Source organism: Mustelus asterias, chromosome 18, assembly GCF_964213995.1.
Source record: "Mustelus asterias chromosome 18, sMusAst1.hap1.1, whole genome shotgun sequence".
Classification (NCBI taxonomy): domain Eukaryota; kingdom Metazoa; phylum Chordata; class Chondrichthyes; order Carcharhiniformes; family Triakidae; genus Mustelus; species Mustelus asterias.
The window spans coordinates 30,479,405-30,493,197 of NC_135818.1; the positions used below are offsets into that span (position 1 = coordinate 30,479,405).

At 44.9% G+C, this 13,793-nt stretch overlaps 1 protein-coding gene across 2 annotated transcripts in view; it reads left to right on the forward strand.

The window, feature by feature from the left end:
* wdr21 (WD repeat domain 21) overlaps positions 1 to 13,793 on the forward strand; it is a 173,273-nt gene that overhangs the window by 18,878 nt on the left and 140,602 nt on the right. For both annotated transcript variants that reach the window (XM_078233664.1, XM_078233665.1), the window contains exon 3: positions 631 to 734. In XM_078233664.1, coding sequence (XP_078089790.1) covers positions 631 to 734 — 104 coding nt within the window. The remainder of the gene's footprint in view (positions 1 to 630; positions 735 to 13,793) is intronic.

Consider the following 13,793-nt stretch of genomic DNA (forward strand, 5'->3'; position numbering starts at 1 on the left):
CCTGAAAGTGTAGTGGAGGCAAACTTAACTGTGGTTTTTTTTACAAGGGAATTGGATAATTATCTTCAGAGAAAATTAATTTCAGGGCTACAGGAAAAAGGAGAGGTTGGCACTAGCTGAGTTGCTCTGGCAGAGAGCTAGCACAGACACAATGGGTGCAAATGGTCCATGATTCTATGATGCTTTTTGTTTGAATAAAGAGCAGTACATGTTAGGAAAGTACTATTTCCTTTTTTTCCTTTTTCCCCTTCTCCCTCAAAATGATGTGTTGGGGTTGAATCCTGATCAACTGCTAGTGAAAGGCTTGTAGCAGACAACATGCCCATTTACAGGAGTTGATTCTTAGCTGTTGAAGAGCCTTCGCATCCAAGTGTCTGGAGATCGGCAAATGTGTTGGCTGATTGGGCAGCCAGTCAGTTGTGTGTTTTAAACTACAAGTTTGTTTTGTCTACAAGGTTGGATTTTACTTGAAGAAAGGTCATTGTAGCGACCTGTTGTTGTGCATATTTCTTTGAGGTTTAGACTGACATTAATATTGTATGTCAAAAGGGTTAAATTTGAAGATTTGATGCAATTCTATGAAGACACAGTACTTATTACTAAATTTCCTAAATTTATCATTACGTTTAGGAATGAGAGATCTGAACTTGATGCATCATTAAGTGAGTTGAGTGAACCGAGTAGTTCAGCAGTTGAATCAACCAGCAGTGCTTCAGTGTCAACTGATGTGCCAGGTAAGTACAAACACCTGTGGCAATATTGTGTGTTGTTACACTGTCTGCAGTTAATTCAAAGTCATTTGTTGCATTGAACAAGAATCTGGTAATGTAAATAACAGAAAAGTGGGAAATAAGTACTGCTAAAGCATTGAATTTTCAAATAATTGAACTGAATAACCTTAAATTAAGAGTAGTCTGTAAAAATATTCCACTGCACAATTTGTGAATACTACTCTTGGCATGGCGACATAAAGATTTTGTTGAAACAGGACATCTATTTTCTGGCCCCATGGAGAATCTTGAGTTGGCTCTCTCTTTTTGATTAATTTAAAACGGGAAAGTATTTTAACGTAATACATAGACATCAGCAAGGGCTGATCTCAGACTAGTTTGAAACAGCAGTGGAACCCTGGCAAACTGCCTACCTATTTAATGTGTGGATTGCTTTGCATAATATTCAGTATACAATAGATGTGTTATTTGACTGAGAAGTACTATCCCACTTTCTACCCTCTTACCTTGCATTCCTTAAATATTGTAATGCCATATTAGTTCCTGTTTTTGACAACTCATGAATCATCTGAAATTGAGCACAATTTCATAGTCATTTTCCTGATGGCATAGTAGGGCATGCACCACCCGTTGTATACCAATTGAAACTGTTCTGGTTTTGATCCTAGCTTGTGCTATGGCTGCTGATCTTAGTTAGGACCCTTTAATAATTGGGGAACAGGAAATATTAGTCAGGGTTTCCATTTTAAACCAGTTTCATTCATTCTGCAGGAAAATGTGCATTTCACCATGGTCAGGACAGGGCTCAGCATCAGTGCCTTCCATGTTCACCTATAGTCCAGTAACACTCTGCCAAGGTTTAAACAAAACTCTTGACCTGACCAAAGTCCCGGGCCTAATGGGATTTACACCAGAATACTGAGGAGGCAAGGGTGGAAATTGCTGGGGCCATAACAGAAATCGTTTTACCCTCATTGGCTACAGGTGATATTCCAGAGGACTGGAGGATAGCCAATGTTATTCCATTGTTTAAGAAGGGCAGCAGGGATAATCCAGGAAATTGTAGGCTGGTGAGCCTTACGCCAGTGGTAGGGAAATTATTAGAAAAGATTCTTAGGGACAGGATTTATTCACATTTGGAAACAAATGGACTCATTAGTGATAGACAGCATGGTTTTGTGAAGGGGAGGTCGTGCCTCACTAACTTGATTGAGTACGAAGACACAATGGATCAGAGGAGAGCTGGCAAGATGGGTACAGAACTGGCTTGGCCATAGAAGGCAGAGGGTAGCAGTAGAGAGATGGTTTTCTGAATGGAAGGCTGTTCCACAGGGATTAGTTCTGGGACCTTTGTTGTTCGTAATATATATAAATGATTTGGAGGAAAATGTAGCTGGTCTGATTAGTAAGTTCGCAGACGTCACAAAAATTGGTGGAGTTGCGGATAGTGAAGAGGATTGTCAGAGGATACAGCAAGATATAGACTGGTTGAAGACTTGGGCGGAGAAATGGCAGATGGAGTTTAATCTGGACAAGTGTGAGGTAATGAATTTTGGAAGGTCCAATGCATGTTGGAATTATACAGTAAATGGTAGAACCCTTAGGAGTATTGACAGGCAGAGAGATTTCGGCGTACATGTCCACCGATCACTGAAAGTGGCAACACAGGTGGATAAAGTAGTCAAGAAAGCATACGGCATGCATGCCTTCATCGGTCGGGGCATTGAGTATAATAATTGGCAGATCATGCTGCAGCTGTACAGAACCTTCGTTAGGTCTCATTTGGAATATTGTGTACAATTCTGGTCGCCACACTAACAAAAGGATGTGGATCCTTTGGAGCGGGTACAGAAGAGGTTTACCAGGATGTTGCCTGGTCTGGAGGGTATTAGCTATGAGGAGAGGCTGGATAAACTCGATTTGTTCTCACTGGAACAACGGAGTTGGAGGGATGACGAGATCGAGGTCCACAACATTGAGTGGCATGGACAGAGTGGATAGTCAGATGCTCTTTCCTAGGGTAGAAAAGTCAAATACTAGGGGACATAGATTTAAGGTGCATGGGGAAAAGTTTAGAGGAGATGTGAGAGGCAAGTTTTTTTACACAGAGGGTGGTGAATGTCTGGAACGCGCTGCCCGGGGATGTGGTGGGAGCAGATACGATAGCGGCATATAAGGGACATCTCGACAAATTCATGAGTAGGATGGGAATGGAGGGATACGGACTCAGTAAGTGCATGCGGTTTTAGTTTAGGCAGGCTGCATAATCGGCGCAGGCTTGTTGGGCCGAAGGGCCTGTTCCTGTGCTGCACTGTTCTTTGTTTTTTGAGTGCTATAATGCAAAATTTGACACCAAGTTACATAGTTGACATTAGGGCAGATGACCAAACCTTTAGTCAAAATGGTAAGTTCAAGGTGCGTCTTTAAAGGAAAAGGAGAAGTGGAGAAATTTAGAGAATTTTAGAATGCCAAAGCTCAGGGCCCAGGCAACTGGAGGCATGGGCCACCACTAGTGGAGCGATTAAAATCAGGGAGTCGGTTAACTCAGTTGACTGGGTGTCTGGTTCATGATGCAGAGTGACGCCAGCAGCATGGCTTCAATTCCTGAATCGGCTGAGATTGTTCATGAAGGCCCACCCTCTCAACCTTGTCCCTCGCCCGAGGTGTGGTGATTCTCTGGTTATATCATCACCACCCTTCCCCGCAAAAGGGAGAGCACCTATGGTCATCTGGAACTGTGGCAATCCTTTGATTAAAATCGGGAATTCTCAAGTGCCAAAATTAGATGAGTCCATGTCTTTTGGAGGATTATAGGGGTTGAGGACATTGCGGAGATATGGAGGTGAGTTGAAAATAATTAAGATTATTTTAAAATTGAATCATTTCTTGGCTAAGAATCAGTGTAGATCAGATAGCACGGGTGGTAGATGAACAGGACATACTGCGGGTTAGGTCACAGAGTTTTTGATAAACTCAATTTCCAGAGGATAGAATGTGGGGAGCCAGCCAGAAGTGCATTGCCATAATCAAGTTCAGAGGTGACAAAGGTGTGAATTAGGGTTTCAGCTGTCCTACTCCGGGATAATACTGGAGCCAATCTTTACAATTTCTATATTTACTTACAGTTACACAATACAAGGAAACACTATAGGGTGGCTTGGTAGCACTGCTACCAGTGAAAACACGCCAATGCTTTAAGAGGGAAAATCCCCTAGTATTTGACTTTTCTACCCTAGGAAAGAGCATCTGACTATCCACTCTGTCCATGCCACTCAATGTTGTAGGGACCCGTGTTCAATTCTGGCCTTGGGTGACTGTCTACGTGGAGTTTGCACGTTCTCCCCTTGTCTGCGTGGGTTTTCTCCCGGTGCTCCGGTTTCCTCCCACAGTCCAAAGATGTGCAGTCTAGGTTGATTGGTCATGCTAAATTACAATGCCCCTTCGTGTCAGGGGGACCAGCAGGGTAAATACAAAGAAAAGTACAGCACAGGAACAGGCCTTCGACCTTCCAAGCCTGTGCCGATCATGATGCCCTAACTAAAGAAAAAAACCTCTTATCCTTACTCGGTCCGGATCCCCCTCTTCCCTCCCTATTCCTATACCCATCCAGATGCCTCTCAAATGTTGCTAATACTCCTGCTTCCACCAAGTGGGGTTATGGGGATATGGCCTGGGTGGGATTGTTGTCTGTGTAGGCTCAATGGGCTGAATGGCCTCTTTCTGCACTGTAGGGATTCTATGGTCTGACCCAATAACCATAGTTTTAGTCTGTGTTGATTTATAGGGGCTCAGGTGGATCCCAAGTTAATACCGACCATATGAATAAAATCAAACACAATTAACATTCAACATGTATCAGCAAATGAATTGAGGCAGGGGTGAATTTGGGTGATATGGCGCAGATGAAAATAGGTAGTCTTAATAATAGCATGAATATTTGGTTGGAAGCTCATCTTGGGGTCAAATATGACACCAAGATTGTGAACAAATTGTGTTTGGTCTCGTACAGTTGCCAGGGAAAGGATTGAAGTTGGTAGCTGGGCAATGGAATTTGGATCAGGGACCGAGGACAATGGCTTCAGTCTTCCATTGTTTAATTGGAGAAAATTACTGCTTATCCACAACTGTTGTTGGATAAGCAGTCTGATAATTTTGAATAATTGTGCAAAAATGTTGGAGGGTGATGATGTGGTCAATTGTATTGAAGGCTGCAGACAGATTGAGAACAAAGAACAATACAGCACAGGAACAGGCCCTTCGGCCCTCCAAGCCCGTGCCGCTCCCTGGTCCAAACTAGACCATTCTTTTGTATCCCTCCATTCCCACTCCGTTCATATGGCTATCTAGATAAGTCCTAAACGTTCCCAGTGTGTCCGCCTCCACCACCTTGCCTGGCAGCGCATTCTAGGCCCCCACCACCCTCTGTGTAAAATATGTCCTTCTGATATCAGTGTTAAACTTCCCCCCCTTCACCATGAACCTATGACCCCTCGTGAACGTCACCACCGCCCTGGGGAAAAGCTTCCCACCGTTCACCCTATCTATGCCTTTCATAATTTTATACACCTCTGTTAAGTCTCCCCTCATCCTCCGTCTTTCCAGGGAGAACAACCCCAGTTTACCCAATCTCTCCTCATAACTAAGCCCCTCCATACCAGGCAACATCCTGGTAAACCTCCTCTGTACTCTCTCCAAAGCCTCCACGTCCTTCTGGTAGTGTGGCGACCAGAACTGGACGCAGTATTCCAAATGCGGCCGAACCAACGTTCTATACATCTGCAACATCAGACCCCAACCTTTATACTCTATGCCCAGTCCTATAAAGGCAAGCATGCCATATGCCTTCTTCACCACCTTCTCCACCTGTGACGTCACCTTCAAGGATCTGTGGACTTGCACACTCAGGTCCCTCTGCGTATCTACACCCTTTATGGCTCTGCCATTTATCGTATAGCTCCTCCCTACATTATTTCTACCAAAATGCATCACTTCGCATTTATCAGGATTGAACTCCATCTGCCATTTCTTTGCCCAAATTTCCAGCCTTTCTGTATCCTTCTGTAGCTTCTGACAATGCTCCTCACTATCTGCAAGTCCTGCCAATTTTGTGTCGTCCGCAAACTTACTGATCACCCCAGTTACACCTTCTTCCAGAAGGATGAGTGAAAATAGTTTTTTTGTCACAATCACATGTCATTTGTGACTTTGGCAAGTGCCATTTTTGTACTGTGACAATAGTGTTATCAGATAAAATTTAACATGAGGCCTGTTGCAGAAGGGTGTGTGGGTTAATTTAAACAGCACTAATTTCTCTTACTACCCATGTGTAAACAGAAAGGTATTTTGGGTTGCCTCCCTCTTAAAGCATTGGTGTGTTTTCCAACCCCTTGGTTTTAGTGTGACATTTCTATTTATAACTCCACAGCAAAGAGATATGATGAACTCAGAGTTAATTTATTTGCCACACACTCAAACATGGGAGGACGGTTGCAACATTGTCTCCTTTGCATTCATATAGTAAAGTAAGGATAGAGGGAAAAAAATGGTTCACATTGCAGAGACCACAGAGGAAAGAAAGTGTGTTTAACGTGGGTTCCAGAGTTGAATATTAAAGTTCAATGAAGTATTCCTTCACAGAGTAGCGTGTCTGTGAGCTGAAAAGAAATGCTGGATAATTCACTTTTCTGGTGGTGTTGACTTCATACAATGAGATAGGCATGCAGAGACATGTAGGCAATGGTACAGAAGTTCCAGCAGAAACAGTGTAGATGGGAGCCAGGTATTCAATCTAGGCATAGCTCCTTTTCTGTCCTGCTGTTTGTTTGATGGTAAAATGGCAAATTGAGATTTTCACAGCAAGGCAGTATTTCTTATTAAACAAGCTTGCGGTCTATAGCACATAACTTCCACTCCTTCGCACTGTCTTTCACAAAAGATGTATATCCTTCTATGTTTTTCTACGTTTCTATGTTTCATCTGGGACCATGAAATTGTTCAATGACTCAACCATTAAGAATTGAATAGAAGGTTGCAGGGCCCCTGTCTTAGCAGGCAAGCAGACTCCAGTTGGCTGGTCTGGATTGTAAAATGCAGATGATCTTTGTATGGCTGTCTTTGAATTTGGTCTGTGTAGCCCACAGGGAGTTGTTCGTGGCTGGTCAGAGATAAGTTGTGAGTGGTAGGTAGGTAGGACAGCTGAGGAACAGTGGAGGATTTTTAAGGAGATCCTTTTCAGTACTCAGCAACAATATATTCCGGTGATAAAGAAGGACTGTAAGAAAAGGGATAACCAGCTGTGGATAACGAAGGAAATTAAGGAGAGTATTAAATTAAAGACCGATGCGTACAGAGTGGCCAAAAATAGTGGAGAATCGGAAGATTGGGAAAACTTTAAGAAACAACAAAGAACAACTAAGAAAGCGATAAAGAAAGGAAAGATAGGTTATGAAGCTAGGCTAGCTCTAAATATAAAAAATGATAGTAAAAGCTTTTACAAATATATAAAAAGGAATAGAGTGGCAAGAGTGAATGTTGGACTCTTGGAGGACGAGAGGGGGGATTTAATAGTGGGAAATGAGGAAATGGCTGAAACTTTAAATAAGTTTTTTGTGTCGGTCTTCACGGTGGAAGACACAAATAGTTTACCGAATATTAACGATAGAGGGTTGGTAGGAGGAGAGGTACTCAATACAATTAATGTTACCAGGGAGGCAGTGCTTGGTAAACTAACAGGACTGAAGGTGGACAAGTCCCAGGGCCCGGATGGAATGCTTCCCAGGGTACTGAAAGAAATCACAATGAGACAGCTAATGAACCGGAACAGCAGACAGAGAGATCCGCAGTGCAACCGAAGAGGAAAGAGTCGAATTGGACTCCTCCAGAAGGCCGCTGCCCTCGACTTGACATGTATGCCCAAGCCATCAGGAGGTGCGTCAACACCAAATTCATCAGCCGCACTCACAAGACAGCACCGAACATCACCCGAGCACAACGCAACGCCATCCACGCTCTCAAGACCAACCGCAATATTGTCATCAAACCAGCAGACAAAGGAGGGGCCATCGTCATACTGAACAGAACGGATTACTGCAAAGAAGTGTACCGACAACTGAACAACGAGGAACACTACAGACAGTTACCCACAGATCCGACCAAAGAACACACCCGTCAACTCAACATTCTGATCAAAACCTTTGATCCGGACCTTCAGAGCACCCTCCGTGCTCTCATCCCACGTACTCCACGCGTTGGAGATCTCTACTGCCTCCCAAAAATACACAAGGCAAACACACCCAGCCGTCCCATTGTTTCAGGAAACGGAACCCTGTGCGAGAACCTCTCCGGCTATGTCGAGGGCATCTTGAAACCCATTGTACAAAGAACCCCCAGCTTTTGTCGCGACACTACGGACTTCCTACAGAAACTCAACACACATGGAGCAGTTGAACCAGGAGCACTCCTCGTCACAATGGATGTCTCGGCACTCTACACCAGCATCCCCCACGATGATGGCATTGCTGCAACGGCCTCAGTACTCAATGCCGTCAACTGCCAGTTTCCAGATGCAATTTTACAACTCATCCGCTTCATCCTGGACCACAATATCTTCACCTTCAACAACCGGTTCTTCATCTAGACACACGGAACAGCCATGGGGACAAAATTCGCACCTCAATATGCCAACATCTTCATGCACAGGTTCGAACAAGACTTCTTCACTGCACAGGACCGTCAACCGATGCTATACACTAGATACATCGATGACATTTTCTTCCTTTGGAGTCATGGTGAGCAATCACTGAAACAACTATATGATGACATCAACAAGTTCCATGCCACCATCAGACTCACCATGGACTACTCTCCGGAATCGGTTGCATTCTTGGACACACGCATCTCCATTAAGGATGGTCACCTCAGCACCTCACCGTACCGCAAGCCCACGGATAACCTCATGATGCTCCACTTCTCCAGCTTCCACCCTAAACACGTAAAAGAGGCCATCCCCTACGGACAAGCCCTCCGAATACACAGGATCTGCTCGGATGAGGAGGATCGCAACAGACACCTCCAGACGCTGAAAGATGCCCTCATAAGAACAGGATATGGCGCTCGACTCATCGATCAACAGTTCCGACGCGCCACAGCGAAAAACCGCACCGACCTCCTCAGAAGACAAACACGGGACACGGTGGACAGAGTACCCTTCGTCGTCCAGTACTTCCCCGGAGCGGAGAAGCTACGGCATCTCCTCCGGAGCCTTCAACATATCATTGATGAAGACGAACATCTCGCCAAGGCCATCCCCACACCCCCACTTCTTGCCTTCAAACAACCACGCAACCTCAAACAGCCATTGTCCGGAGCAAACTACCCAGCCTTCAGGAGAACAGTGACCACGACACCACACAACCCTGCCACAGCAACCTCTGCAAGACGTGCCGGATCATCGACACGGATGCCATCATCTCACGTGAGAACACCATCTACCAGGTACACGGTACCTACTCTTGCAACTCGGCCAACGTTGTCTACCTGATACGCTGCAAGAAAGGATGTCCCAAGGCATGGTACATTGGGGAAACCATGCAGACGCTACGACAACGGATGAATGAACACCGCTCGACAATCACCAGGCAAGACTGTTCTCTTCCTGTGGGGGAGCACTTCAGCAGTCACGGGCATTCAGCCTTGGATCTTCAGGTAAGCGTTCTCCAAGGCGGCCTTCACGACACACGACAGCGCAGAGTCGCTGAGCAGAAACTGATAGCCAAGTTCTGCACACATGAGGACGGCCTAAACCGGGATGTTGGATTTATGTCACATTATCAGTAACCCCCACAGCTTGCCTCCTGGACTTGCAGAATTTCACCAGCTGTTCTGTCTGGAGACAATACACATCTCTTTAACCTGTGTTGAATGCTCCCTCCACCCACATTATCTGTACCTTTTAAGACCTGGCTGGCTGTAGAGATTTGCATTCTAATCAGTATTCTGTAATGTGATTTCTGTGTCTGTTTGCACTGTTTGAGAACAGATATCCACTCCATCTGACGAAGGAGCTGTGCTCCGAAAGCTTATGGTATTTGCTACCAAATAAACCTGTTGGACTTTAACCTGGTGTTGTGAGACCTCTTACTGTGCTTACCCCAGTCCAACGCCGGCATCTCCACATACTAAAAGAAATGTCAGAGGTAATAGAGGATGCGTTAGTGGTTATTTATCAAAATTCGTTGGATTCTGGGGTAGTGCCGGCGGATTGGAAAACGGCTAATGTTACGCCGCTGTTTAAAAAAGGAAATAGACAAAAGGCGGGTAACTACAGGCCGGTTAGCTTAACGTCTGTAGTTGGGAAAATGCTGGATTCCATCATTAAAGAAGAAATAGCAGGCCATCTGGATAAGAATGGTTCGATTAAGCAGACGCAGCATGGATTCATGAGGGGAAAGTCGTGCTTGACGAACTTGTTGGATTTTTATGAAGATGTGACTAGTGCGGTTGACGGAGGGAAACCGGTGGATGCGATGTTTTTGGATTTCCAAAAGGCGTTTGATAAGGTGCCTCACAAAAGGTTGCTGAAGAAGATTGGGTCACACGGAGTTGGGGATAGGGTGTTAGCGTGGATTGGGGATTGGCTATCCGACAGGAAGCAGAGATTCGGAATAAATGGGTGCTTTTCTGGTTGGCAGAAGGTAACTAGTGGCATGCTGCAGGGATCGGTACTGGGGCCTCAACTATTTACCATTTATATAGACGATCTGGAGGAGGGGACTGAATGTAGGGGAGCAAAGTTTGCAGACGACACAAAGATAAGTGGAAAAGTGAATCGTGTGGAGGGCGTAGAAGGTCTGCAGAGAGATTTGGACAGGCTGAGTGAGTGGGCGAGGATCTGTCAGATGGAGTATAACGTTGATAAATGCGAGGTTATACACTTTGGAGGAAATAATAGCAAATTGGATTACAACATGCTACTGTGCAAAGGGACCTGGGGGTCCTTGTGCATGAGACGCAAAAACCCAGTCTGCAGGTGCGACAGGTGATCAAGAAGGCAAATGGGATGTTGGCCTATATCGCAAGGGGGATAGAATATAAAAGCAGAGATGTCTTGCTGCATCTGTACAGGGCATTGGTGAGGCCGCAGCTGGAATACTGTGTGCAGTATTGGTCCCCTTATTTGAGGAAGGATATATTGGCCTTGGAGGGAGTGCAGAGAAGGTTCACCAGGTTGATACCAGAGATGAGGGGTGTGGATTATGAGGAGAGACTGATCAGATTGGGTTTGTACTCGTTGGAATTTAGAAGGCTGAGGGGGGATCTTATAGAGACCTATAAGATAATGAAGGGGCTGAATAGGGTAGAGGTGGAGAGATTCTTTCCACTTAGAAAGGAAACTAGAACTAGAGGGCACAGCCTCAAAATAAAGGGGGGTCAGTTTAGGACAGAGTTGAGGAGGAACTTCTTCTCTCAGAGGGTGGTGAATCTCTGGGATTCTCTGTCCACTGAAGTGGTAGAGGCTACCTCGTTGAATATGTTTAAATCACGGATAGATGGATTCCTGATCGGTAAGGGAATTAGGGGTTATAGGTATCAGGCGGGTAAGTGGAACTGATCCACTTCAGATCAGCCATGATCTTATTGAATGGCGGGGCAGGCTCGAGGGGCTAGATGGCCTACTCCTGCTCCTATTTCTTATGTTCTTATGTTTCCCTGATACTGTCCCTTCTTTAGTTCGAGGGTCACAGACAGATATAGATTCAGCTATTTTGATCATTGTCCGTTTTTAAAATTTTAGAAATAGCTTTCAAGATATCTATATTTTATAAAAAAATATAGAGAGTAATGTCTTAGTCCCCTCACAAGGCCACGTAAGGACATTCCTTCTTTCTCCTTCCTTGAATCGGGTATTGACTAAAGACTCCTCCCATTAAAGTTAGCCCTCTTCCAATTTAGATGTTCTATTTTCATTTGTTCCTTGTTCTTTGGCATTACAAATCTAAATGTTTTTTTTAACCAACTGTGGGAAATGTGGGATTATCTATGTTGGTAGGAAGAATAGAAATGCAAAATATTACTTAAATGGAGAGAGTCTACAGAATGCTATGGTGCAGATGGATTTGGGTGACCTCATACCTGAATTACAAAAAAGTTAGCATCCAGGTACAGCAAGTAGGCAAATGGAATGTTAGCCTTTATTGCAATAGGAGTAGAGTATAAAAGCGGGGAAGATTTACTACTACAAAGGTGCAGGGTACTAGTGAAGTTGTACATAAGAGTACAGTAAGACCCCCATTGACTCTCAACATTGTTTTGCTTTAATGTTGTTAAAGTAACGACAGCATATCTGTTTAACATGCCAAGTTTCATATCAATGTCATTTGCCATTTCTTGTTCTGTGGCCTGCATGTGCACATGACCTTTCCCCAGTGATTCTGCTCCCATCCTCAGTACTCAAGTCCCTCTTATCCGTGGTTCCTGTTCCCACTCTCCATTCTTATTTTAAAAGTCTCCTTATTTGTTGCCACCACTGGGGACTTCTTCAAATGCTCCGCATCTTGCTCCTCTTTTGCTCCTGTTCCTGATCTGAGAGTCTTTGGAATTCTCTACCCCAGAGCGCAGTATACATTCAAGACTAAGTTAGACTGATTGTTGATCTACAAGGGAGTTGAGGGTTATGAGGGCAGGCAAGAAAGTGGAAGTGAGGACCCAGCAGAGCAACCATGATCTTATCAAATGGGGGGGCACAGGCTCAAGAGGCTGAAATGCCTATCCTTGCTGCTATTTCTTATTTTCTTCTGAGATGGGATCAAGTCAGATTCAAATAGAACTAAAGTGTTACAGATTTTACTGTCAAAATCAATGATCATTCCAAAGATGTGCAGGTTAGGTGGATTGACCATGCTAAATTGCCCTTTAATGCCCAAAGATGTGTAGGTTAGGGGGATTAGGGTTAATGCATGGGATTACGGGGATGGGTAAGATGCTCTTTTGAAGAATTGGTGCAGACTCGCTGGGCTGTACTTCAGCACTGTAGGAATTCTATGATTAAAAAGGTGATATTTTGGCTAGATGTAGGTACACTTCAACAATGAAAGCTGGGGATCCAAAGCCAATGTGCCTTGGATGACGAGTGAGAGAGTGAATATGATAGAAACATAGAAACACTACAGCACAAACAGGCCCTTCGGCCCACAAGTTGTGCCGAACACATCCCTACCTTCTAGACCTACCTATAACCCTCCATCCTATTAAGCTCCATGTACTCATCCAGGAGTCTCTTAAAAGACCCTATTGAGTTCGCCTCTACCACCACTGACGGCAGTCGATTCCACTCGCCCACCACCCTCTGTGTGAAAAACTTACCCCTAACATCTCCCCTGTACCTACCCCCCCAGCACCTTAAACCTGTGTCCTCTCGTAGCAGACATTTCCACCCTGGGAAAAAGCCTCTGAGAGTCCACCCGATCTATGCCTCTCAACATCTTATACACCTCTATTAGGTCTCCTCTCGTCCTTCGTCTCTCCAAGGAGAAAAGACCGAGCTCCCTCAGCCTATCCTCATAAGGCATGCCACTCAATCCAGGCAACATCCTTGTAAATCTCCTCTGCACCCTTTCAATCTTTTCCACATCCTTCCTGTAATGAGGCGACCAGAACTGAGCACAGTACTCCAAGTGGGGTCTGACGAGGACTTATAAAGCTGCATCATTATCTCCCAACTCCCAAACTCAATCCCTCGATTGATGAAGGCCAGCACACCATACGCCTTCTTAACCACCTCCTCCACCTGCGGGGCCGATTTTAGAGTGCTATGGACCCGGACCCCAAGGTCCTTCTGATCCTCTACAGTACTAAAAGTCTTTCCCTTTATATTGTACTCCTTCATCCCATTTGTCCTACCAAAATGGACCACGACGCATTTATCTGAGTTGAAGTCCACCTGCCACTTGTCCGCCCAGTCTTGCATCCTATCTATGTCCCTCTGTAACTTCTGACATCCCTCCAGACTATCCACAACCCTACCAACCTTCGTGTCGTCGGCAAACTTACCAACCCATCCCTCCG